A 26,848-nucleotide genomic window follows, 5' to 3' on the forward strand; every position below is an offset into this window, starting at 1 on the left:
ATGGCTTACAGTGAGACTGTCTGATGAAATGTGCCCTCAAGTAAGTGTACTGGGAAGACATTTTCCTTATAATTTTATATGTTAAATCACTAGTTAAGATTTTCTTATGTGGCTACTTGGCACTCTGCGCTCTGGAGACATCCAGGTAGTTTCTGTCCGTGTGCTCTAGGAGTTTGGGTTCAGGATGGACACAGTGATGGGCATGGGTATGGATAAGATAGAGCAGAAGAAAACACTAAGCCGACACATGGCATGGTAGTAAAGAGTTTTATAAATTTCCTCTAGGGTTTTAAAATTGAAATAATGATGGGATCGTTGAATGTCGATTTGGAGGAAAGGCAGTAGTTACGGGGAAATGATTCTTGGTGAATACAAAACTCTATGTTTAATTAACATTAAGAATACTTATTGTCATTCTTCTAGAGAAATATAATTTGTGAATCATAGTTTTATTGATTTTTTTCCCTCTAGCAATTTGTGAATAAATTTGCCCATTTACAGACCTAACTGAACTCTGCTCAGAACCTTAAACTTTTTAGTGCCCTTCAGAACTATTACTCCCGTGTTCTGTTGTAAGTGAAGACAAAGTAGGACTCCTTGCCCAAATAGTAACTCATTCTCTTTGTTTTTTCTAACTTTTAGAGTAAGCTGCAATATCAACAAAAATTCTTACAACCCAGATGTCTCCAAAGTACTTTTTATACCTTATTCTGGTTGGATTACTCTTTGCTAACTTGACGTTTGCTTAGCCAATAAACCTTTGTTTCAGGGAGTTAGCATTACTGTTGGGTGGCTCTAAATGATTTTTTTTTTCTTACCCTTGAGAAGTACTTTTTATCTAGCCACAGGAAAATTGGATCTATTTACAAACAGTAAGGTTATTTGTTTTTAAGCTTTAATATGTATAATGTGCTATTTTATATTTATCCTCAACTCAGTCTAAAGAACAGAGCAGATAGTATACATTTCCTCCTTAGTGCTTGCTGCCAGTGTTAATGATTGTGTATGAATTGGGATGTGAGAGAGAAATGCCTCTCCTATGTTGTCCTATCCTTGAACTCAGTGACTGCTTTTGGGCTGATGACATCTAGGCTCTGAGTCGAGGCTGTTCCTCCCTCCTGAGCTCCAGCTTCCTGCATCGAACTTTATCCTGGGCACGGCACTCAGGATTTGTCTTCACTCCTCAAAATCAGTGTGGCTGTAATGGATCTCTTCTTTTTTTTTTTTTTCCCTCAGGACTGTTATTTGCTGGGTCCCTATTGTGATGAGTGTCATGTATTCCTCTTTTACTACCTAGGAGTTATCTGCTGGATAGTGGCAGTGTAAAATCAAAGGTTTAAATGTTGATAGTACTACTGCAATAGGGCCCTTGACCTTCACTTTGGGCAGCACACAGCTTTATACAGACTGACTTTGGATTTCTCAGTGTCACGTATCACATCATAATAAATGTTGCGAGCATTCCAATATAGACCATTTCTCTGATTTAAAAAAGGCAAAGGGTAATTAGGCTGATAAATTTGTTACTTGAACTTTCGTAGCTAGCTTTTGTAAATGTTTGATTTGTAGATTGGGAGATAAATTTACTTATGTATATTATATTAATATACTTATAGTCCAGCTATCTGGGCACTAGAGAAGCCCTCTGGCCTAGAATTAAGGAAGTTCCTTGAGCCAAAAATGAGGGACTTCAAAAACTTATATTCAAAAGAAAAAAATTCATAAAACAGAGTGCATAGTTATAGTAGTTATAGTAATGTGAGACAACCACGTAGGTCAGAAAATAGAATGCCGTGTAGCGAAGGGCCCCATGCCTTCAGCAGAGGGAATTTTATTTTTTAATTTTTTTTAAAGATTTTTATTTATTGATTTGACAGAGAGAGATCACAAGTGGGCAGAGAGGCAGGCAAAGAGAGAGGGGGAAGCAGGCTCCCCGCTGAGCAGAGAGCCGGATGCGGGGCTCAATCCCAGGACCCTGAGATCATGACCCAAGCCGAAGGCAGAGGCTTAACCCACTGAGCCACCCAGGCATCCCGAGCAGAGGGAATTTTAATGCAGACTTTAATGATAATAATTTCTTTGCTTTAAGTTCCAGTTTTACCACCTTAAACTATATATAAATGTAAATATATTGTGTGTATCTTTTTGGATCTTGCTCCTTTTCTTTACAAACTACTATTTGTATATGAGATTTATTTACCTGTGTTATTGTAGTAGTATTTTCATTGTCATTGCTCCGTTGTATTTTATTGTATGTTTTATACTTTATTCATTCTTCCATTAATGGACATGTGGGTTCTTTGTAGTTTTTGGTTGTACAGAGAAGGCTGTTAGAAACCTTTTTGTGCATGCCTCTGAATATGTACCTAGCTGAGTTTTGTGTATGGGTGTTCACGACTTACCGAGAAAATACCGTGTGGTTTTCCTAAGAGGCTGTGTCGGTTGACTTTGTCGGCAGTGTTTGAGTATAGGGATGAGTGTCACTAAGGCCGGCTGTAGCTAGTGCCATGCCTTCCTTAAGCATCAGCAGTGGACAAGAGTGAGGCTGCATGACCCTGGGCTCCACCACTTTATCACCCTGCAGCCTTGCATAGATTCCTTAACTTTTTTCCTCTTCCAAATCATGATTTTTTTCCAGGTTATCTTTGCTATGGCTTAGGATGATGGGGCGTAGCTTTTAGTTTTCACAGTTGTTTCCCTGGATAGATTCGCTACTTGGGATTCAGAGTTTGTTATATATATACACACACACATACACACACGTCTGTGTTTTTTTTTGCAAAAATTATAATTTCATTGATTAATTTTATATAATGAAGTAGAAATTTACTACTACTCTGGTGGCCACATTACTAGGAACTTATTACTTTTAGTTGTGATAACTGCTAAGTGTACAGAACTGTATACTTTGTAAAGCTTTCATGATTCTTTTGTAATTTGGCCCTTGCAGTAATCTGAAGATTAGAGCAGGCTGGTTTATTCCCACCTCAAGAGGAGGAAACTGAGGGTCTGGGGACTTGTCAGAGTCACTCTGTCAGTTTTGTTGGATCTAAGACTTAACTCAGAGTGTCTCTAAAATCCCATCTAGCATAGCTTATATATTGGTGAGTCTGACTTCCTACGTAAGAGTCTTGAAAAGTACACAGGTTTTAAAACTCTTTAGAAATGGACTACCTGCTAAAGAGTTTATCCTCTTTACTGTTTCCATGTTTATAATGTGTCAGGGTTATAATTGGGCAACATATTTTGTCTGTGACATAGTGTTTTGCTTTCAGGGAGTGCAGCCTGCCACAGGTGAGGTGGTGTTTGACAGTTTCCAGGACTCTGCTTCCCGTTCGGAGCTGGAGACGCGGATACTGTGCCTGCAGCCGGTGGAGCTGCTGCTTCCCTCACACTTGTCAGAGCAGACGGAGTCGCTCGTGCACAGAGCTACAGCTGCCAGGTAAGATGGCACCGCACTGGAGAATAACACTGAGTTTGAAATCTGATCTGAAATCAGATTTAATTCCTGAATTGGTGCTTACTAAATTTATTAAGGTTGTTAAAAAGTTTTTATTTACAAAAATGTTTTTTTTTTTTAAGATTTTATTTATTTATTTGACAGAGAGAGATCACAAGTAGGCAGAGAGGCAGGCAGAGAGAGAGAGGAGGAAGCAGGCTCCCCGCTGAGCAGAGAGCCCGATGTGGGGCTCGATCCCAGAACCCTGGGATTATGACCTGAGCCGAAGGCAGAGGCTTTAACCCACTGAGCCACCCAGGCACCCCACAAAAATGTTTGAACAGTAGTCCTGGAAATGTCAAAAAAGAAAAAAAAATTACCCTTAATATCACCTTAATGCCTTAATGTAGGTCTTTTAAAAGGGTGTAATAGTATTTGGTAATGAACTTCAGTTTCTGGAGGTAATTTAGAGTTCATTTCTTATAAAGGTTAAGTAAATTTGTAAGTGCTTTATCTGCACTGCGAGTTTTAATTTGTGGTTCTGTAGGAATGTTACTAATTAGATTTAAGGTTGCACTTATGAGGCAGTGCGCTAGGCACTGGCATACAGAAGAAGGGGGTGTGGTTGTGGTCTGCATCTTGCAGAGTTTGTAATCCAGCAGGAGAGGCATATTTGTACATACCTAACTGGATTCACAAAGCCTGGTGTGTTAAGTTACAAACATGAAGATACCTTTTTGAGAGCATTTCATACCGCTACCTGGAGGAGTGTCAGGGGAGAAAAGACACTGGAAAGGTGGACTGGGGATCCAGTGGAGAGGATTCTAGATGGAGGAATTTGGACTTTAGATGAGGCAGGAGAGCCCCTAAAGACTGTCAGGTTGGCAGATCAGTCAGAAAATCAAACTAATTGATTAAGTGAAGTTCCATGTATTTTTTTTTTTTTTCCGAGTTAGGAGTGTTCTGTTTTCATTTGAATTGAACTTCTTTCTAGGTAGTTTCATAATGTATTTTTTTGATTCTGCTAATCCATGGTCATTTGGGAAAAACTGGGAGTTACCAGAAAAAAACAAAAGGAAGAGCTAAAAATAAGTCAAATCCTATAACAGAGAAATAATTACTCTTAAACGTCTCGGTGTATTATTTCTATGTATGTCACCTTTATAAACTTGGATTCATGTTGCAAAATCAGTTTTGTGTTGTTTTTTTTAACCTTAAAGTCCTCATACTTTTTTTGTGGAAAATTTTATTTTATTATGGTAAATTTCAAACATATACAAAATTATACAGAATATGGCAGTGAACTCCCCATGAATCCATCAATCAGCTTAAACATTGCTCAACTCAGCCAATTTCATTTCTTGCATATTCCTACTCCCCCTCACCTTGATTTACTTGAAGCAAATTCTAGAGGGCATCATATCATCTACTAATATGTCAGTGAGTAGTCATTGAAAACAATGTGACTACATATCATTCAGTCATGTAAATGGATAATTTTTCCATTTCCCTTTTGTTATGCTGCATTCATTTTTCAGTTTTTCAAATATTGCTGTGATAAATATCCATGCATAGAAATACTTGTGTGCATTTTTGATTATTTCCTTAAGCTAAATTCCTATGAGTGGAATTACTGGGTCAAAGATATAAGTATTAAAACTCTTGGTTGCTTGCTAGAATTAGTAATATCAGTTTATACTTCTACCCCTACCAAATAGGAGAGTTGCTTGAACCTTGTTAACATTGGAGCATTTAAAGAATCTCTGCTGATTAGATAGATGAAAAATTCTGCATCAGATCCCCTTATTTTATTGTCCTTTTCTGACAGTGAGTTAAAACTTGAATAACTGAAGTGCCTGGGTGGCTCAGATGGTTAAGTGTCTGCCTTCGACTCCGGTCATGATCCCAGGGTCCTGGGCTCTCTGCTCGGTGGGGAGCCTGCTTCTCCCTCTACCTCTCCCTGCTGCTCTGCCGCCTGCCCCGTCAAATAAATTAAAAAAAAAAAAAACAACTTGAATAATTGAAAGTGAGGCAGTAGACTGATAAACGGTGCTGCTCTTGAAGACCTAAAAAAATTATGTCTTCTAAAATTAGTCTTCTGTGTCCAATATTTTGTATCTTTTTTTTTTCAGTTTTCTTTGTAACTGCATAAATATTCAATTGACTGAGGTATAACTGAGACTAAAGTCAGTCAGTTGAATCAACAATTCCATTTTTCTCTGGGTCTAGAATGAGTCTCTTGTAAGAGCATATTGATATGCTTTTTTTTTTGTTTTTAATCCATTCTGATACCCTGTATCTTTTTTGATTGGAGGATTTATTCTATTTATACTAAGAGCAATTATTGACAGATACGGATTTAGTACCATTGTGTTACCTGTAAAGTTGCTGTTCCTCTAGATTGTCTCTATTCCTTTCTATTCTTTGTTGGTTTTAATCCTTTTCCTGCTCAAAGGGTCAAATATTTCTTGCAGGGCTGGTTTAGTGTTCATGAACTCCTTTGTTTTTTGCTTGTTTTGGAAAACTCTATTTCTCCATTTATTCTGAATGACAGCCTTGCTGGATAAAGTATTCTTGGCTGTATACTTTCTCCATTCAGCATGTTGAATATATCCAGCAATTCTCTTCCGGCCTGCCAAGTTCCTATGGACAGCTCTACTGGTAATCTTATATGTCTGTCCTTGTAGGTTGTGGACCTTTTGTCCCTAGCTGCTTACAGAATTCTCTCTATCTTTGTATTTTGCAAATTTCACTATGATAGGTCTTGGTATTGACCTGTTTTTGTTGATTTTGAGGGGAAATCTCTGTGCCTCTTGGACGTGAATGCCTGTTTCCTTTCCTAGATTACTGACATTCTCAGCTGTAATTTGTTCAAATAAACCTTCTGCCCCCACCCCCTTCTTCTAGGACTCCTATGATACGGACATTACTGTGCTTTGTGAAACTGCCGAGTTCCCTAAGTCTGTATTTGCGATCTAATAGTTTTCTTTGCCTCTTTTTGGCTTCATTATTTTCCATGATTTTATCTTCTGCATCACCTATTCTATCCACTTCTTTTTTTATCCTCGTTTTGATTATCTCCAGTCAGTTTTGCATCTCAGTTTTAGCATTTTTATTTCAGTCTGACTAATTTTTAGGTGTTATTTTAAATTCTTGTTGAGCTATATGCTTTTATCTCTTTTAAGAAAATCCTTGGCTATGATTTCTTCTTGATCTTTCTTTTGGGGAGAATTTCTCTGTCTTGTCATTATGTCTGGGCTTCTGTCTTTTGTGTTTTGTGGAAGTTTTTTGTGTTTCCTGCTCCTGAGAGTAATACTACATTAAGAATCTAGGGCCTGGCACTTCAGGAAGGGTTTCTGGTGTATGTGTGTGCACTCTGCTGTTGTGTTTTGGTAGCTCTTTCCCACAGATGAGTCCTCTACAGAGTTCCTCTTTGCTTGCAGTGGGGAGTGTTTGGACCTTTAACTAGATGTACTTTAATTTATTTGTGAAGGTAAGTTTGATTTAAAAAAAAAAAAAAAGAAAAAGAAAATCATGATCCAAGAAAAGAGAAAAGGAAATGGAACATTAAAGCAAACAGATGAACAAAAAACTATAAGCCTGATTCTAAAGAAAAAGTAAGAAAGAAGTAAGGAAAGAAAGAAAGAAAAAAGCATGATCCAAAAAATAAGAAAAGGAAACAAACCAAGTAACACACAAAAACAATAAGCCTCATTCCAAAGGAAAAAAAAATTAAAAAAAGAATAAAAGCCTGGTCCTGTTTCCACTAGAACTGAAGCTGATTGTTTGGAGTACTCTGTGATCAGTAGATGTGCTTACATGCAGGGGGCCTGTGTTGGTCTTCTCAGGGAGAGGCCTGCTGCATTGGCTTGTGGCCAGACCTGCCTAGTAAAGAAGTCCCTGCCTGGAGCAACGGGGCAGGGTTTGGTGTAAGCCACTCCAGCTTCCACTGGCAGTGCTGTGTTTCTCTCAGGTTCTGCAGTGCTGGTTGTGGGGGCTAGGGAGAGTGGAAGATGGCATCACCCTTCCTTCTTGCTCCCAGGAAGGGAACTAGGGAACCCACAGCCACTGCTCTTTATGAGGTCCTCCCAGGAAAGCAAATGATCCCCTATCCTGTGTCCCAGGCTTTCCTCAGATCACTCCTCCCAACCTGTCTGTGCTCTGCTGTGCGCACACCCAACCCCACAATTCTCCTGTGTTTTACCTCTGGTCAACCAATGGCTGGGATCAGAACTCCAAATCTTAAAGGACCTGGCTAAGCACTGACCCACTCCCCCTACCACTGGGAGCAGAGCCTTGCATTGTGCCTGTCACCGTTCTATCCCAGAAAAGCAGTTACGTGCCTTTGTTGCTGCCTGGAGTCTACAGTGAAGCACGGTGGAAAGCTGAGACCAGGTTCTGTGTCCTCTGCGTGCGTCTCTGTGGCCTGCTATTGAATGGCTGCTCATGGGTGCCTGGCGGGTCTTTCGTCCTTGGAGAGGCTAAATGCCCTCATCCTAATGTACTCTAAGAAGGGGAACGTTCTCTGTCAGTGTGACCCTGGGAATCCCCACACTGTGGCATCTTGTGTGAAATCCGGGTATGGCTTTCTCTCCTGCTCTCCCTCTCTTCAGTTCCACTCTGCGAAAAGTGTTCCCTCCATTTAGCAGCACTGTAGCTTTTCTCTCTCCTGGTCTTAGAACCTCCCTTAGTCTCAGAACCTTGCATCTGCCATGTTCTCTCCTTCCAGTTGTGCACATTGTTTTCTTGATCCTCAGATCAATTTCCTAGTTGTTCTGAATGATTTTATGTCGATCTAGCTGTGTTCAAGGGATAAGGCAAGTTCAGGGGTCCGCTACTGTTCTGCCATCTTAACTCAAACAGCAACACTCCCATCTTTCTTATTTCTACTTTTAAAAAAAACAAAATAATAAAGGCATAAATTAAATAAAATAGGAAAATATTCCACAAAGACATTGCCAAAAGTGAAGGGCTTTTTTTTTTTTTTTTTTTTTTTTTTTTGCTGGCGAACATCTTTGGCTGTAGATATTCCTAAATGTTTATTCATCAAATGAGATTCAAGAGCCATGTGGCATACTAAAGATAGTTTGGGTGTCATATGTGGATTTTTCCTAATTTGATGGCTGCCTTTGTCTTGTTTTAATTTATATTTCTTTGCTTAGCATTGAGAGTATGTCGTTTTTTCCTATGTTTATTGAGAACGTATAATTTTTTTTTTTTAATTTTCATACTGGACTAAGCAAAGTCAAAAGTTAATCTACATTTCTGTGAGTGTCTAAAGCTAAGCTTTATCTATGGACAGAGTGGAGTGCTAGAGATTTAGAAGTCAAGCTGTCAAACATTGTGGCTCTTGTGACATGAGGTTTGGGTTAGAAGATTGGCTTTTCCCCTTAGTGACTTTTGTTGCTCAACTGTAGAGTTCTCTGTAGGGGGGAAAGAATTCTCTCTGATCGTTACTTTATTATTGTTCCTGTCAGCCATTATCTTTTTGAATATCGTCTCTGGCTGTTCTCTTCCGGAATTTCTTCTTATCTGCTCCCTATGCATGGCACTTTATGGTGTTACCTCCCACCTACAGCTGTCTGGAATAGATGTCTCTCTTATTATTTTTGGTTTTAGCCCTTGAGGATTTCCCCTTTTTATTGTTGTTGTTTGACTCTGTTTAAGAGACATTTTTAAAAATTTTTACTTATTTATTTGACAGAAAGAGCACAAGAATGGAGAGTGGCAGGCAGAGGGAGAGGGAGAAGGCTCCCTGCTGAGCAAGGAGCTCAACACGGGGCTTGATCCCAGGCCCCTGGGATCATGACCTGAGCCAAAGGGAGACACCTAACCAACTGAGCCACCCAAGCGTCCTGAAACATTTTTTATTGTATTTTAATTCACGATTTCTATGGGTTTTTAGTAGATGGTCTGGATCAAACAAGTTGTCCATGCTCACAGTAGTGTTCCTTTATTTTTGTACTTAGTTGTTTCCCCATTCTGAAGCTACTTCAGTCATCATCTGTATTTTATTCAATTTAATTTTGTTTAAAATTTTATCTAATTTTTAGCATTTAAGTGTGGACTTTTTCTTTATTGTACTTTTATTGTGTAAGGTCTCCTACCCTAAGTTGCCCTATGAATACTAGTTTGTGCATTTTAGCATTCATAAAACTTAGCCTTCATCAAACTGAGGTACAAATCACAGGCATATAAAGAAAAAAAAAGAAAACAATGAGGATAGGAAGTGCTTTTAATTAGGTATGAACAACATAGTGTTGCCAAATTTTGTTCCGTATTTACTACTAGTAAACCGTGTAGCCTGGAAATTTCAAGGAGAAAAGTTGTTTTATTTTTGATGAATTCTTGTCTGTTCTTAGCAACGATAAGTAGACTTTCATGTCTCAGACTTACCCCTCTTTTCTTCGGCTGTAAATCTGAAGATAAAAAGAGTAGTTTTTGTCAGTTACTGTTTGATATTTAAGAAATAATAAAGTTGTGGGGCACCTGGCTGGCTCAGTGGGTTAAGCCTCTGCCTTCGGCTCAGGTCGTGATCTCAGGGTCCTGGGATGGAGCCCCACATTGGGCTCTCTGCTCAGCAGGGAGCCTGCTTCCCCCTCTCTCTCTGCCTGCCTCTCTGCCTACTTATGACTTCTGTCTGTCAAATAAATAAATAAAAAATCTAAAAAGAAGAAAAAAAAGAAATAATAAAGTTGTGTGAGAAAAGGCAGGAGAATGGCTTGGAATTATGGAATATGCATTTTAAAGTATTAAGGCTTTTTGTATTTTTTGGCCACAAGAGGTCTCCAAAGGATTTTCTATTCTGTGGATTGTCATTTAAAGACTATTGGAACCTTCACATTTATTTTTATATAGTGGGGTAGACTGACTGACTTTGTTTCTTATGGTAATTATGGATAACTACATAGTATTCAAAGATGGTACTTAGATAAAATTGCTTTTTAATAATGATAAATAATTTTTCTTAGGTGAATTTATATAATTCTTATTTATGTAAAATATGTATATAAAGTTTCAGTCTGAATCTTAGAAAATCATTTTTATTATATTTTGTTACCTTGTCCATTTGTGTTGGGAATATACAGAAAGAAATAAAAGGAAATGGATGATTTTAAGCACTCTATTAGCTGTAGTTAAGCTCGCTTTAGCTTAGAGAACATTATGTTTATAAAACAGAGAGGAAAACTATAGAAAATAATAAACAAATATTAGTCAATGTTTACTAATTGTCAAAGAAACTGGTATTTGAGGCAGATCAGATGAACAGAGCAGATATGCTCTATTTTGTGATCAAAGAAGTGAGAGCTTCCTGGGCCTAGCACAGCCAAGGAAGACTTTGTGAAAGAGGTGGGCTGTGTAGGCAACATTCCCAGGATGGGAGGCTTTGAATTGGTAGTGGAGGAGGGAAGGTGTGCTGCGTGTGTGTGTGTGTGTGTGTGTGTGTGTGTGTGTGTGTAAAAACAGTATGAGTCCTGAGGCACTTAGGCTGGAAATATTAGAGGAGGTGTGAAGATAGAGGGGAGATTTTCTAATTGGAGGTGAACTTTAATGTTGAGAATGGAGGAAGAAAGGGTCAAGGACCTTAAAACCCAGGAAAGGCATCTGGAATCCTAATGGAAACTAAGGTTTTTGGGCAAAAGAATGGCAGAAGAAAAGAGGCGAGTCTACTACCTGAGACAGAGAATTGAACTTCAAAAAAATAAGTGATTCCCATAATGGGAAAAAGAATAAGACTAGGGAGTTTAATGGATATCATAGTTTAGGAGTAGGAGGAGGAAAAATAGAAAGAAACAGAAAGGAAGGGGAGAAAGAGCGAGGTAGAGAGCCAGGGCAAAGTAGGCCTACGTAGTTATAATTTATTTGTTGCAAATTATATGGCCAACAGTATGTGTTAATTTTATTGACTCCTAAAATTTTCTGAAGTTGCATGATATTCAGAAAGATAGTTGGTTATAAATTAATCCTAACCAGTTGATATCATTTATCATTTATTCTTCTTATAGAAGAATGTTCCTCAGCACTACAATGATTGAAGAAATTTAACTTATGAAATAAAGGCTTGAACATATTAGCATTTACTGAAAGATGTTTACATTGCAGATTGAAGAAAACATTCAAATCTTGGTGTTGGGAGTTAAGAATGACCCTTACTGTGGATACTTCCAGTGTTAGAAAGAAATACAGGGACACCTTGGTGGCTCAGTCAGTTAAGCATCTGCCTTTGGCTTAGGTCATGATCCCAGGGTCCTGGAATCGAGTCCTCTATCTGGCTCCCTGCTCAGCGGGGAGCCTGCTTCTCCCTCTGCCTGCTGCTCACCCTGCTTGCGCTCACTCTTTCTCTTTCTGTCTGACAAGTAAATAAATAAAATCTGTAAAAAAAAAGAGAGAGAAAAAGAAATACAGTATTATGTCTTTGTGTCCACAGAAGGCCTTAAATCTTCAAAGGTTTAACCAAAATCATTATCTGATGTGATTGTTTATAATGGAGATTGATATCTGAATGTCATTTATATACATTTGCAGTGTTTTAATTTTGTGTTTCTCTTTTATTGAATTAATTTTTGTCAGAGATTGATTCCTACCTTGGTGTTCTTGTACTTTAATTTTCAAGTTTTTTGTTTTAATTTTTATTTATTTATTTGACAGACACAGTGAGAGAGGGAATTCAAGCAAGGGGAGTGAGAGAGGGAGTAGCAGGCTCCTGGCCGAGCAAGGAGCCTGATGTGGGGCATGATATTGGGACCCCAGGATCGTGACCTGAGCTGAAGGCAGTTGCTTAATGACTGAGCCACCCGGGCACCCCTGATTTTCAAATTTTTATTGGAAAGTGTTTTGTAGTTTCAGTATCAAAATGAAATTATTGCTGAGAATGTACACATACATAAGTATCAGAGGAATTGTTATGTAAGCACAGTATCTGTTTTATGGCTAAGATCCAACTTTTTTTCTGTTATTAGTTGAATTTAGCCTTAGTTAAAAAGTATCAAATCTTTTTTAAAGGAGGAGAGAAAAAAGTAGACAGGTATTACTGATTAACTTGGTTAAGAGGAAGGGCTCCACACAAAAGAAATGTTAAGTGGCCAGTACCTGATGGTCTGAATTTAGTGATTGCAGTTTTCCAGTTTGTTCTCTGAGTGTTTAATAAGCTCAGTTTCTTGGGCTTTTATGGCATCATTTCCATGTGACTCTTATTTGGAGGTACTCAGATCCTAGTAAATGCGGCATGTATCAAACACTGGCTGGCATGCAGGTACAAACCACACAGTCCCTGTATGTAGTGGGAAGGGAGGCTGGGTAGGGCGAGGGCATTGAAGGGAGTGTGAACACAGGATGGAGTAAGGGATTGTGAACATGGAGTTGATTGGAATGTTTGGTGTATATGGCCAAAGTGTGTCCTGGGACAAAATCTAGCCCTTAAGAACTGCTTAGTGAGTGTTTGCTGTATAGCAGCGTGTTTAAGAATGAGGGGAGGGAGACTGCGGCTGTTTTATGGAGGATGCTCGGTGTGGGCAGAAAGAATTTGTGCTTTATTTTGATATTTCTCCACTTTGGCCTTCTGACTCCTTTCATTTATTATTTTGTGTTACAACTTTCTTCTTTTAAATTTGTTAAATTACAGAGGTAGTACTTTTTTTAAATAAAAGTAAAAATACTGATTTTATTTTATTTTTTATTTATTTTTAAAGATTTTATTTATTTATTTGAGAGAGAGAGAGAGAGCGAGCAAGTGAGCGAGCATGATAAGGGGGTGGATCAGAGAGAGAGGCAAACTCCCCAGTGAGCAGGGAGCCCAATGAGGACTGGGTCCTGGGACTTCAGGATCATGACCTGAGAGGAAGGCATTCATTTAACCAACTGAGCCACCCAGGCACCCCTATTTTATTTATTTTTTTTAAGTTTTTTTTTTAAGATTTTATTTATTTGACAGAGACCACAAGTAGGCAGAGAGGCAGGCAGAGAGAGAGAGAGAGGGAAGCAGGCTCTGTACTGAGCAGAGAGTCTGATGTGGGACTTGATCCCAGGACCCTGGGATCATGACCTGAGCTGAAGTCAGAGGCTTAACCCACTGAGCCACCCAGACACCCCTAAAGTTTTTTTTTTTTTTTTTTTTTTAATGATCTTTATATCGAGCATGGGGCTTGAAGTAGGACCTCAGTATCAAGAGTCCCACACTATACCAACCAAGTTGGCCAGATGTCCCCAAAATACCTGTTTTATTTGATTATTATTTTTTAAGATTCTTTTTTCTTTTTAATTCATATTATTTATTTATCTATATCCATTTATTTATTTATCTGTTTATCTATTTATTTATCTATTTTGTTAATTAGTCAGTCAGTCAGTCAGGGGAGGGGCGGAGGAAAGAGAGAATCTCCAACAGGCTTCACTCCCACCACAGAGCCCGGGCCCGGCTCACTCTCATGACCTTGAGATCACAACTGAGCCACCCAGCTCCTCCACCCCCCAAAATACCAGTTTTAAGGGAAAATGTTATTGCTAACCTCCCCACCCAATTTGATTTAAAGTATTTTTATTACAATGTGACTTTATATAAACTTACATTTTCTTGCTTTAGCTTTATACCTTTTCTGTAGTAAAGAAGTCAAAATAAAATTTGATATTAAAATCGAACAAATGTATTAAGATCATAAACTATAAATGAACAATACTGTGGTACAAAGGATGATGTTTTTGTCTGAAAATAAACTGCTCCTCCCAATTTGAGAAGGACGTGTCCCCCACTGAGAAGCAGGTTCTTGGCAGTTCAATATTTCTATACGGTGATGTGCTGTGTAAAGACTCAGTTTGTTTCCCGCTGTTTTTCTCTTTGAACCACGGTGTAGCTTAAGTGATTTGCCCACCACTTTCATTGTAAGACTGCCTCTTTTTCCTTTTTTTTCCTCATTAAACCTTTAACACCTGAAGTGTTCCTTATTGCTAATGTGATGTTAAGGATAAACAGAAATGCAGGAACTGAAGTTGTGGCAGCATTCATTTTAAAAGCTGGTAATCCAATTGATCTAGCGTTTTTCAAACCAAAGGTCATGAAGTCAGTTTGGTAGGTTGCAACTAACAATGAAAATAATAAATTAGAGTTTATCAGAATGCTTCACATGTGGTAAAGGTTAAGTGTTTTATGAAATGCTTTTTTTCTATTTTATCTGTCTTTGCATAATCTTTCTATGTATGTATGACTTCTGATCCTCGTTAAAAACCTTATCTAGTTTTATAATTTTCCAAGAAGGGAATTAAACTCCCAATATGATATATTAATTAAATGTTATCTTAGATTGTCTTATATGCACATTCTTACTACCTAAAATTGATCACATATTGCCCAGAAGTTTATTTTTAAATAGCACAAATGAAAGGTAATTAACATTTAAAGACTGGATTGAAAATTCTAAAGCTGACTTGACTCTCAGACTACATATTGCCTACATAGAAAATGCAGAAGTGACAAATTATTAGAAGTAATAAGGATTCATCAAGAGCGTTAAATATAGGGGGCACCTGGGTGGCTCAGTGGTGCCTTCGGCTCAGGTCATGATCCCAGGGTCCTGGGATCGAGCCCCGCATCGGGCTCTCTAATCAGCAAGAAGCCTGCTTCCGCCTCTCTCTCTGCCTGCCTCTCTGCCTACTTGTGATCTCTGTCAAATAAATAAATAAAATCTTTAAAAAAAAAAAGAGTGTTAAATATAATCCATATATGCAAATGGATAATATTATAATATGGCAGCAACAAATAATAAAATTTTTAAAAGAAGATACCACTTGGAATAGCAACAAAAGCAGTATTATTGAGGACTATGCTCACCAAAAGTAAAACAAGAAGACCTTAATGAAGAAAATTTCAAAACTTTATTTAAAGATAATAAGGAGAACTAAATAATGGAAAGAGGTGTATTAAAAACATGTAATTAGTGAATCAAACCAATGATTTTATAAATTTTTATGGTGACAGATTCCTAACTTGATATTTGAATTAAAAATGTGGGTTGATTTAACAGAAGCTCTTGGGTTGTAGTGATGATGCTTATAGATATAATATTTTTGAAGGTAGAGGGGATATGATTTAAGTTAGGGAAATGTGCTAGAACACGTTATAAGGGCAGTATATGCCACATTTATATGTTTCTTGTCATTTAGATATGTGTGTTTGAGCTAAATCTAAGATAAGTGGGACCATTGCTTGAATGAAATAAAGATTCAAACCAGAGTTTTAGGGAAATACAGAAGATGAATTTAAGGCCTAGAAAAGTCACTTAAACTCCCTGAAGATGGATTGCTCTCCATTTTTCATGATAGCCTGCCCTTTTAATTTTTTTAAAGCTTTATTTATTTATTAAAGCATGCAGGTGCAGGTGTGAGTGGGTGTGAGGGGCAGAGGGAGAGGGAGAGAAGCAGATTCCCCCACTGAGTGTGGAGCCCAGCACAGGGCCCAGTCCCAGGACCTCGAGATCATGACCTGAGCCAAAATTTAGAGTCCGACAGGCTGAGTCACCCAGGCATTCCAGTAGCTTACCTTTTAAATTAAGATATTTTTTTCTGCCTTCAAGTTCTTGTTACTAACTTAGCTAGCAGTTAATTCTAATTGATTATTATTTTCTTAGATGTATTATTTTATCAATATCTGTATTGATAGATATTTCCAGTAGATTCTCAATTTATTGATACATCCTCTGAGTTATACATTATTATACATTCATTCATTCTTAAGACCATCTATTGGGTGCTTGCTGTATGCTAAGTTCATTATTAGATAGTGAAGATCTGAAAATGAATCAGATCCTTACCTTTCCAATTCTTAAAGAAGGGTGGTAGTCATGGTAACAAATAACTATAATGAAAGCACTGATTGTTAAGGTCTGATAGAATGACTGGTAGCATGAAAACATCAAGCTTTGCAGGAGTTAGGCGAGGCTTCCCAGAACAATGGGCCACAATTGAGACTTGAAAAATGACAGCCAGGGAGAAGGAGGTGTGGAACAGTGTGGTTTTCATAGGGAACAGAAACGAGTTTGGTCAGCCAAGGTGGACATGGCAACCCGAGACAGGAGAGATGTGGGGTGTGGGGAGAAAGGTTGTGTAAAGTGAAAAAGAACCAAAGAGAGAAAGTAATATCAAAGAATTTCCTGTGAAGAAGACTGGAACAAATGGCTGGTGGCAGAAACTGTATCATAATGATCTTTTGTGTCCCCAGAACCTATCTTAGTGGCTTGCACATAGTAGATACTTAATAAATGATCAATGAATGATTAAACAAGTGACTTTTGGAATAAAAAGAAATGGTTATTTCCTATGTGTTTTTCTTAGGAAAAACGATTTAAGTTTTATAAATATGGAGGGATTGTTACAGTAGCTGGGAAATCATACATGTATGTGATGATAAATGTATATTTAAGTGGCATGGATGTAGCCAAATCATTTACTTCTTTTGTAAAGACTATGTATTAATTCCCTATCATTTTCTTCTATTATTTTTAGTCTTTAAAATTAAAAAAAGAATAATAACACTTTACATTAGTTTATTTAGGCTTCTTGACATTTCCATGGACATTCCCTTACAGAAGATACTAATTGAATCTACCTGGCTAAATTTTCCTGGACAAGAAATTATATAATATTTTAAAGATTGATATTAATGATAGCAAGGTCCCAACCTCATTTCTCACTTGAGACCTTTTCTGTGTTGTACTCATAGGAAGCCTTTTTTCTTTTTTTCTATTCTTTTTCATCTTCCTCGTTCCTTAATTCTAGAGTAGGAGATAAAGTTGACTCCTTTGTCACTGTATTTCATTATTTATTATTAATAATTTCACTTCACTATTTAGAAAATTCAGAATTAAGAAATTGCAGATGGTAGTAGATGAAGTAGCAGAAAAAAAAAATCTCATACACCAGAAGAAAATGTCTTTAGGAAAGCATTTATTTATTTATTTTTTCTGAAGATTTTATTTATTTATTTGGCAGAGATCACAATTAAGCAGAGAGGCAGGCAGAGAGAGAGGAAGGGAAGCAGGCTCTCTGCTCAGGACCCTGGGATCATGACCTAAGCCGAAGGCAGAAGCTTTAACCCACTGAGCCACCTAGGCGCCCCCAGGAAAGCTTTTAAAGAGGATGTTTTCTTAATAATAATAATCTGTTTTATATTGATTTTAAAAAAAAAATATTAATTCCTTTCCTGCTAGAAATGCCATTGTATTTTACGTATTTCTTGTTTTTCTTTTTAAAAACCAAATACAGGGGTGCCTGGGTGGTTCAGTCGTTAAGCATCGGCCTTCAGCTCAGGTCGTGATCCCAAGGTCCTGGGAATGAGCCCCACATCGGGCTCCCTGCTCAGTGGAGAGCCTGCTTCTCCCTCTCCCTCTGCCTGCAGCTCTGCCTGCTTGTGCTCTCTCTCCGTCAAATAAATAAATGAATTAAAAAACAAAACAAAACAAATAAAAAATAAGTTTTAATAAGATTTTTTCCTTGTGATTTTTTTTTTTAAGATTTTATTTATTTATTTGACAGACAGAGTTCACAAGTAGGCAGAGAATGAGGAGGAAGTAGGCTCCCTACTGAGCAGAGAGCCCGATTCAGAGCTTGATCCCAGGAGCCTGGGATCATGACCTGAGCTGAAGGCAGAGGCTTTAACCCACTGAGCCACCCAGGTGCCCTCCTTGTGATCTTAATAAGAAAAAATTGTTTTTGTATTTAAGATGTATATTATCTTGTTAATTTTGTTTTTATTGAGGTTTAATTGACACAAAACATTATATTAGTTTCAGATGTACAATATAATGATTTGATATTTATTTACAGAGTGAAATGACCACCACAATAAGGCAGTTAGCATCCATCACCATGTATAGTTATACAATTTTTTTTTATGATGGGGACTTTTAAGATCTACACTCTTAATAACTTCCAGTGTATAATACATTGTCATTAACTATAGTCACCATGCTGTATATTACACCCCCAATTGATAGTTTTTAGTACATGTAGTCAGTGCTTTTAATGGGTGTGCTTAATATATATGAAATGGGTATGTTCTTATATGTGAAAATCCAGATTTTGAAACATGGTAAATGAATAGGTCAACGTTACCATACAGAAGTGTTTGCTAGGGGTGGGAGTCAAGATGGCGGAGAAGTAGCAGGCTGAGACTACTTCAGCTAGCAGGAGATCAGCTAGATAGCTTATCTAAAGATTGCAAACACCTCCAAATCCATTGGCAGATCGAAGAGAAGAACAACAGCAATTCTAGAAACAGAAGTGTTTGCTATAGGGTTTATCGAAATTCTAAGCCTTTGTGCATTTTCATTGAGTGTAACTCCACAGGAATGTCTTTGCTTGAAAAGTATAATGGGAGCATACATGTAATAGGCTTACTGGTAGTAGTTGAATAGGAAGAAACAGCATTTGAAGAGCCTGGAGGAATGACTTAACTGATTAATACAGAGAACCCCCAAGCTGGGTCCAGACTGCTTCAACAGAAAGTTTGAAAGCATTATGTGAGATAGGCATGATTGTTTTACTACTTCTATATGACTTTGGTAAGTATACTTATTCATTTGGGGTTGCTACACTAAAACACTAATTGCATAGTGTTTTAATTAAAGCATTTTATTCTGAAGTTACAAGATCACTGAGGTAGTAAGGGGCAAAGGGATCCCCAATCCTGTTTAATGCTTCTGCTATCATTAAGGTACAACCTAATGGCAACCTAAAACACAAATATGTCCATAATTGAACTCCTAATACAGGTAGCCATCTGACCACAGGATCAATTATTTCTTTCTTCCCTTTCCCTCTTCATAGTTCAGAAAGAGATTCCTTTTACTCTTTCCTTGCAGCAAAGTTTCCTTTCATAATCTGTTTCAAGTTAAAAAAAACCTTGTGGCTAGCTTGGTTCACAGCCTCTCTGGGCTTATGTCTAAGCCTTTGTGGACTTAGACTTATCCCTTAGTCTTTTTAGTGACTCCTTCCTGTCAAACTGCCCCACTACAGAGAGATTTCTTACTAATTTCCATTACTTTTCTTGATTACTCTGAGATTATTCTCTTATCTCTTGTTTTCAGGCCAGGAATTTCTTTTTTCTCTCATCTTTAATTTTGTGGGTTCTTTTTAACCACTAGCCGAAGTTTTGATCTCTAGAGCAATAAAAGCCTGTGAAGTCCTGCTATGTTTTTTCTCTCTACCATTTTTCTTCCCTCTCTCTCTCACCCCTCCTTCTGTTTTCTGTTAGGTATTTGATTTAATATATAATTTGACTTAATATACATAATACTGAGGTTGATAATGTTTCTCCAGGTTTGCTTGGGAGCTCCTATATACCCCAACAATTTAGAAAACTCAGACAAGTCCTGGGGACTGTTACCCTCAATGTTATCTTAAACTCTATTTTTGTACCTTCAGTGCTGACCAACTCTTCTTGGTCAGGCTGAGCTGGACTGTGCATCTCATGGGAGTGGACGTGACCGCACAGCACGCAATGTAGTTATGCTAGGTTGCCCCTAACCCTAATAGGAAGGCTGGTAGAGAGGGAAATGCGTGAGTGGATCTACCTTTCTTCTCTGAAGGCCATGTTGGACCATGACCATCCACAGGGTTAGTCCTTACCTGGTGGGGCCATTGAGATCAGGGTGGTGTCTTTAGGGTGCTTTGTGTCTAGCCAGGAAGACCAGTACCTGACCCATCATGGCAGTGCATTTCGAACTGTGGTCACAGTTATTAATGAATCATGAAAACAATTTTATGGGTTGCAATTACCACTTTAAAGAATGAATTAGGATAGTGTAGGGTAGAAGATAGATGAATACACTGTATGTAAGAAGCTCAGTATTGTTCAATGAAACTTCTTCCATTTACTGTACATCCTAATCCTGTCTTTAACCCCAAAATAAGTTGCTTTGAAGAGTGCTATACTGACTTTCGGTCATTCCTGTTAACAGTAAAATATTGTATACAAATAGACATTAACTGAGTGTTTCCCTTTTCATTCGGCTTCACAAACGTGTATTGTATAATTATCATGAATCTCATTGAGATTAGAAGATCCATTCCCTTTGCCTGGTAAGGGCTACCAATCTTTTTGAGGAGCCAGCACAGACACAGATGGCTCTAGTACAAAGTAGATCAATACAGCATGTGTTAGGAAAGCAAACTGAAAACTACGAATACATGAGGAGAGAATGGAACAGGATACTTAGTAGATAATGATGTGATCCACAAATGTGACTCACTTGTTTTTTTTTTGGGGGGGGAAGTCAGGTTGAAAACAGGACCTTACGTTGGTTTCAGGTGGACAACGTAGTGATTTCACGAGTTTATACATCATGCTATGCTGACCCCAAGTGTAACTACCATCTCACCATGTAATACTGTTACTGCAATATATGAGTACATATATGTAATTTTAAATTTTCTGGTAGCCACATGAAAAAATAGATAGACAAGTGAATTTAATTTTGATAGTACATTTATGTAATTCAGCATACCCCAAGCATCATTTTAATGTGTAATTTTTTTGCATTCTTTTTTGTACATTAATTCTTTACATTCCTTTTTATACACTAAATTTTCAAAATCTAATATGTGTTTTATACTTAGCAGCACATCTCAGTTCTGACTAGCTACATTTCAGGGGCTCAGTAGCCAGCCGCATGTGATGAATACTTATTCTATTAGACAATGCAGTTGTATAGAGTATAGGGAAACTTTATGTAAGAGAGGGCCTAGAACGATGGGTAGCACTTAACTAGACAGTGCTGGGAACAGCATTCTGCAGGGAGAGAAAAGTGTAAACAAAGGTGAAATAAGAATTTGTTTTAAAAAAAAAAAATATATATATAGTGTCAGTGAAACTCTTACTGTATATGAGGTATATTCTCTGATCATTACTCTCTCTTTTTTAAAGATTTTATTTATTCATTTGACAGAGAAATCACAAGTAGGCAGAGAGGCAGGCAAGAGAGAAAGAGGAAGAGAAGCAGGCTCCCTGCTGAGCAGAGCCTGATGCGGAGCTTGATCCCAGGACCCTGATATTATGACCTGAGCCGAAGGCAGAGGCTTAACCCATTGAGCCACTCAGGCACTCCTCTGATCATTACTCTTACTAACTCATGTAATCTTCACAATAGCCCTTTGAAGTAGTTACTACCATTATATAGTAACTATATATTGTATAAACTACAAGTTTTTATAAACATGGAAGCAGGCATTAGGCATTAGTGGTCAAGTAACATGTATGTGTATATGTATATATGTATGTAAGTATCTGTCTACCTGTGGAAAGCAGGATGATGGCCCTCCAAAGATATCCACATCCCAATTTCTGGAGCCTGTGAATATGTCAGGTTACATAGTAAGGGGAAATTAAGGTTGCTACTCAAGTAACTTTAAGAGGGGGAGATTGCCTTCATTATCCAGATGGGCCCAGTTACTCACAGGAGTCCTTTAAAAGTACAATAGGGAAGTAGAGGGGGGGGTTAGAGTGATGGGTGATGTGGGTATTTGATACATAATTCTGGCTTTGAGACAGAGAAAGATGCCATGAGCCAAGGAACATAGCCTGCCTCTAGAAACTAGAAAAGACAAGGAACATTCTCACCAGGAACGTCCAGAAAGGAAATACTCCTGCCCAGTGAGACCAGTGTTAGAATTCTCACTTAAGTAAATGTCTGTTGTCTTAAGCCACAAAGTTTGTGGTAGTTTGTTTTAGTAGCAAAGAACAGTAATACACTGTCATTATGTGCGGGTTCTGGTTAATGATATAAAATGTTCTTCTTAACCTTTTGTTCATGGGCAGCTATTTGCAGGAGTTAAGTCAGACCACTGTCTTTCTTGGATGCTCAGTTTCTCCTTCCTCATTTTTTAGAGTAAGTGGTAAATGACAGGTATCTAATACTGTTAAGTAGATATAACTTTCTTGCAAATAGGAATATAAATACTAGCTGTGGTTCTGACTGAAATACTGGGAGTTTGGAAGTACTGGATAAAGTGATAACTGCCCTTTGTAAGTCTGAGCAGTTTCTAGTTGCTAAGTCAGGCTATCATTTATGTATGAATTACCTTATAGCTAAGTATACTTTACAGTTTTTTATATAACTCTTAACTATCAGCCCCCAGATGTCACAAAGTTTATCTGTGGGTGATTAAATTGAGTAAGACAAGAGATTGCCCACCCATACATAATAAAATCCTACTTCTTCTGCCTTCCAGAGAACAGTGAGAACAGCTTGGCCCGCAGGTTGATTGTCATATTCTGCCTCCTTCCCACCTACTTGCTGCTACCGAGAGGCAGAGATTACGTTCTGTGAGGAAAGGGCTTCCTTAGGTTAGTTCCTTGGTCCTGTGTGCATTGAAGCATATGCTCTTAGAAGGAGAGGAGCTTCTGTCTTGCTTTCTGCTTGCATATCTCCTTCCACTTTATCTTTCCTTCTGTATTAACAATGCAAAGATTTTACTTCAGGGATATGTGTTTTATTCATTCCTGTCTTTTATCCTATATACTAAAATATTACCTTTGTAAGAGTACTGATTTTTTGTAATGCTCTGAACATGTAGATACAGAGTGGTTTTTTTTTTTTTTTAAAGTATAATTCCAGAGTTAAATGCAGGTCAATGTAAGACAGCAGTGGAACTCATTACTTCCCTGGGGCTATGGTGATGTGAAGTGTTTGCGGGTGTCTTTATTCTAACTTCAGAAGTGGAAAATCTATGCTTTCTCTGCTTGCCTGTGCTTTGGGAGCTTAGTGAGAGCAGCCTCCTATGCTAGAATTCTCTCTCTCTCTCTGCTATGATTTTATTTACTTATTTGAGAGAGGGAGAAAGAGCTAGCTAGAGAGCATGAATGGGAGGAGGGACAGAGGGAGAGGGACTCCCTGGGCTGAGCAGGGAGCCTGACACACGGGGCTCAATCCCAGGACCCTGGGATCATGACCCGAGCCGAAGGCAGACGCTTAACTGACTGAGCCACCCAGGCGCCCCTAGAATTCTCTTTATGGCTTAGGGAATCTTTATGATTTTCCTCCTTTTATCATCAGAGGCTCTAGGCCATGCCGATTGCTCCTGAGTGATCACAGGTACCTTTTTGCCTGCCAAGCAATCCTTGTATATAAAGATCAGGAATTAGACACAAGGCAGATAAGGAGATGGTGATCGTGTTTTACAGAGAGATTTTCACTTGCAGACTTCAAGGTATTTTCAAATTTTAATTTGATTTGATGCATTTAAATAAAAGTCATGCATGAAGGTTAAATTGATCTGTTTAATAAGCGTTTGATTTGCAAACCCATCACTTGTGTAAGGTGACCTTTACCTGAGGCCAGAAGAATGGCCTCTACTTTCTCGTACTTGGTCTCTTGTCCCTGTCTCTGGGCCTTAGCTACAGCAGACCATTGGCATATTCTCAGCATATCATGTACAATGGCTGATGGCACAGAGCAGGGGGGTCTGGCACCAGGCAGTGCCTTTGAATCCTAGCTTCCTGTTTAGCTGTGGATCTTAACATTTTTGTGGCTCGATTTCCTTATTCAAAAACAGGTGTATAATAATATAAGTATCTCATAAATTATAGGGAGAGTTAAGTTAGTTAATATATATATATATACCAGGCTTAAAACAGTCCTTAGAACATAGTATTCAGTAAATATGAGCTCTTATTACTCATTCATCATTTATTTTTCCACTATTCTTAAACTATTCTTAGGTTGTGCAGTGTGTTTTTCTTACATCTGTCTTGAAATTTTCTACATCCTAACATCTTACTGCTTTTATGAAGCTGCCCTACAAGTTTTAGTTTTGGGTCTAACCTTGGCTGTAATTGGAATTGCCTAAGGATATTAAATACTGATGCCTGAATTTTTATTATTATTATTATTTTTTAAGATTTTATTTATTTCTTTGGCAGAGACAGATCACAAGTAGGCAGAGAGGCAGGCAGAGAGAGAGAGGAGGAAGCGGGCTCCCCGCCGAGCAGAGAGCCCGATGCGGGGCTCGATCTCAAGACCCTGAGATCATGACCTGAGCCGAAGGCAGAGGCTTAACCCACTGAGCCACCCAGGCGCCCCTGATGCCTGAATTTTTAAAAAGCATTTTATTTATTTATTTATTTGAGAGTGAGAGAGCACAAACAAGGGAAGCGGCAGAAGGAGAGGGAGAGGCAAACTCTCGCTGAGCAGGGAGTCTGATGCTGGGCTCAAACCCAGGATCCCAGGATCATGACCTGAACCAAAGGCAGACGCTTAACTAACTGAGACATCCAGATGCTCCTGATGCCTGCGTTTTTGGTCTGTGCTAGAGCTGACTTGTAGAAGTTTTGAGGAGGAATTGTTTTATTTCTGGAAATTTTCTGTCCAGTTGTTAAAGCCCTGGCAATTTAAAAATCAGCCATGCTGCGAATATTTACACTTTTGAAATTAGCAGATACCACCACAGCATTTCTCTCAATCTGTTTGGTAGTCCTGTGATTTGTTTATAAGCCTCTCTGAATAGGTGTTGAGCCTTTTACTAGAGTAAATTAGTTTGCTAGGGCTGCCATAACAAAGACTGGATGGCTTAAAAAACAGAAATGTATTGTTTCAGGGTTCTGGAGGCCAGAAGTCCTAAATCAATGTGTCAACAGCATTGGTTCCTTCCAAGGGCTGTGAGGGAAGGATCTTCCAGCTTTCTTTCCTTGGCTTATAGACAGTTAACTTCTTCCTCTGTCTCTTTATATTGTCTTTTCTTCTCTGTGTGTCTCTATGTTTATATGTCCCTTTTTCATAAGGACATTAGGCCTACCTAACTAAGGCCCACCCTGCAGACCTCACTTTAACTTGATTATCTCTGTAAGGACCTTATTTCCAAATAAGGTCACATTCTAAGGTGGTGTGGTTAGGACGTCCACATTTGGATTTTAGGGGGACACAATTCCACCCATAACACCAGGCAGGGAACTTCTTTTTTCTGTTTCTCTGTTTGTTCCTGTAGTATTTACACAGTGAAGATTTGTTGACTTGAATGAAAAAGGAAACATCAGTTAACTGGTGTGTTGTCTATAATTTTTTATTCATTGTATTATGACTTTCAGATAGTTTGTTTTTTTTTTTTTTTTTTTTTTTTTTTTGAAACAGCCCTTTTCTGGGCATAATATCAGAGTTAGTATTTATAGAGAAAAAACATTAGTTTAAGAAGATTAGTTATTTTAGGTTGTCTGAGGCAGGCTTGAGCTTGTTCATGAACTCAAAAGGCATATGATCTCAGTGAAATAGTCTTGATTTTTGTCTGTTGCTGAGAAAATGGTTTTATTCATGCATGAAAAAATGAAATGAATTTCCACTGATCTGAGAATGTTTTAATGCTGTGATAGTCATCTTCAGGATTATGTAAGACCATAGAGTTCTGAGGAAAGTAGGGTTTTTTGTTGTGGTTGTTGGGTTTTTTTTTTTTTTTTTCTCAAAGGCAAATATAATGTCATATAATGATTTTGTGATATTTGTGATTGAAAAAAAATATTTTTAAAGATTTTATTTATTTGACAGAGATCACAAGTAGACAGAGATCACAAGTAGACAGAGAGGCAGGCAGAGAGAGAGGGGGAAGCAGACGCCCCGCCAAGCTGAGAGCCTGATGTGGGGCTCCATCCCAGGACCCCGAGATCATAAGCTGAGCCAAAGGCAGAGGCTTAACCCACTGAGTCACCCAGGCGCTCCAAAAAAATGTTTTTTGAAGCACAAGAAGTATAAATTATTTTCTAAAAATCTAGTGTTAGGATGATTGTATACAAAATAGTGGATAATGTTTATGATCATCTCAAAGCATGTAAATTTGGATGTATGTTTTGAAGTTAAATATTTTTCTTTCAAAATGAGAGAATTCTCCACACAATTGCTTTTTGCTAAGTAAGTACTGGAATCTTATTCCAGAGGTGTATTTGAAATATGTATTTGAGGGGTATCTGGGTGGCTTAGTTGGTCCAGCTCTTGATTTCAGCTAAGGTCGTGATCTCAGGGTCCCGAGATCTCCATCTCCAACCCCACCTTGGTCTTCGTACTCAGCACCGAATCTGCTTGAGATTCTCTTCTATGCCTCTCCCCAGGCTCACATGCTCTGTCTCTCTCTTAAATAAATAAATCTTAAAAAAAAAAAAAAACACACATTTGCACAGGAATTTGTTAGTATTATTGTTCAGTTTTTTTAATAGAAAAATTTCAGTTATGAATTGTATATTCAGTTATAAATTATAAAAGCTTTATTTTTCAACTTTAATCAAGTATAGTTTACATACAATATAATCCACACATTTTTAAGTGTATGGGTCAAGTCAACTTTGACAAATATATGCATCAATATAAACACCTCCTCCCCCATTAAGATGCAGAGCATTTCCATCTTCCCAGAAAGTTCCCTGTGCCTCTTTGCAGTTGTTTGCTG

At 38.1% G+C, this 26,848-nt stretch overlaps 1 protein-coding gene across 1 annotated transcript in view; it reads left to right on the plus strand.

Moving 5' to 3' along the window:
• Positions 1-26,848, plus strand: part of MSH3 (mutS homolog 3) — a 198,228-nt gene that overhangs the window by 16,509 nt on the left and 154,871 nt on the right. Inside the window, 1 exon segment of the mRNA XM_059175350.1 lies at positions 3,276-3,442. Within this exon segment, the coding sequence (XP_059031333.1) occupies positions 3,276-3,442 (167 nt within the window).

This window comes from Mustela lutreola, chromosome 5 (genome assembly GCF_030435805.1).
Source record: "Mustela lutreola isolate mMusLut2 chromosome 5, mMusLut2.pri, whole genome shotgun sequence".
Classification (NCBI taxonomy): domain Eukaryota; kingdom Metazoa; phylum Chordata; class Mammalia; order Carnivora; family Mustelidae; genus Mustela; species Mustela lutreola.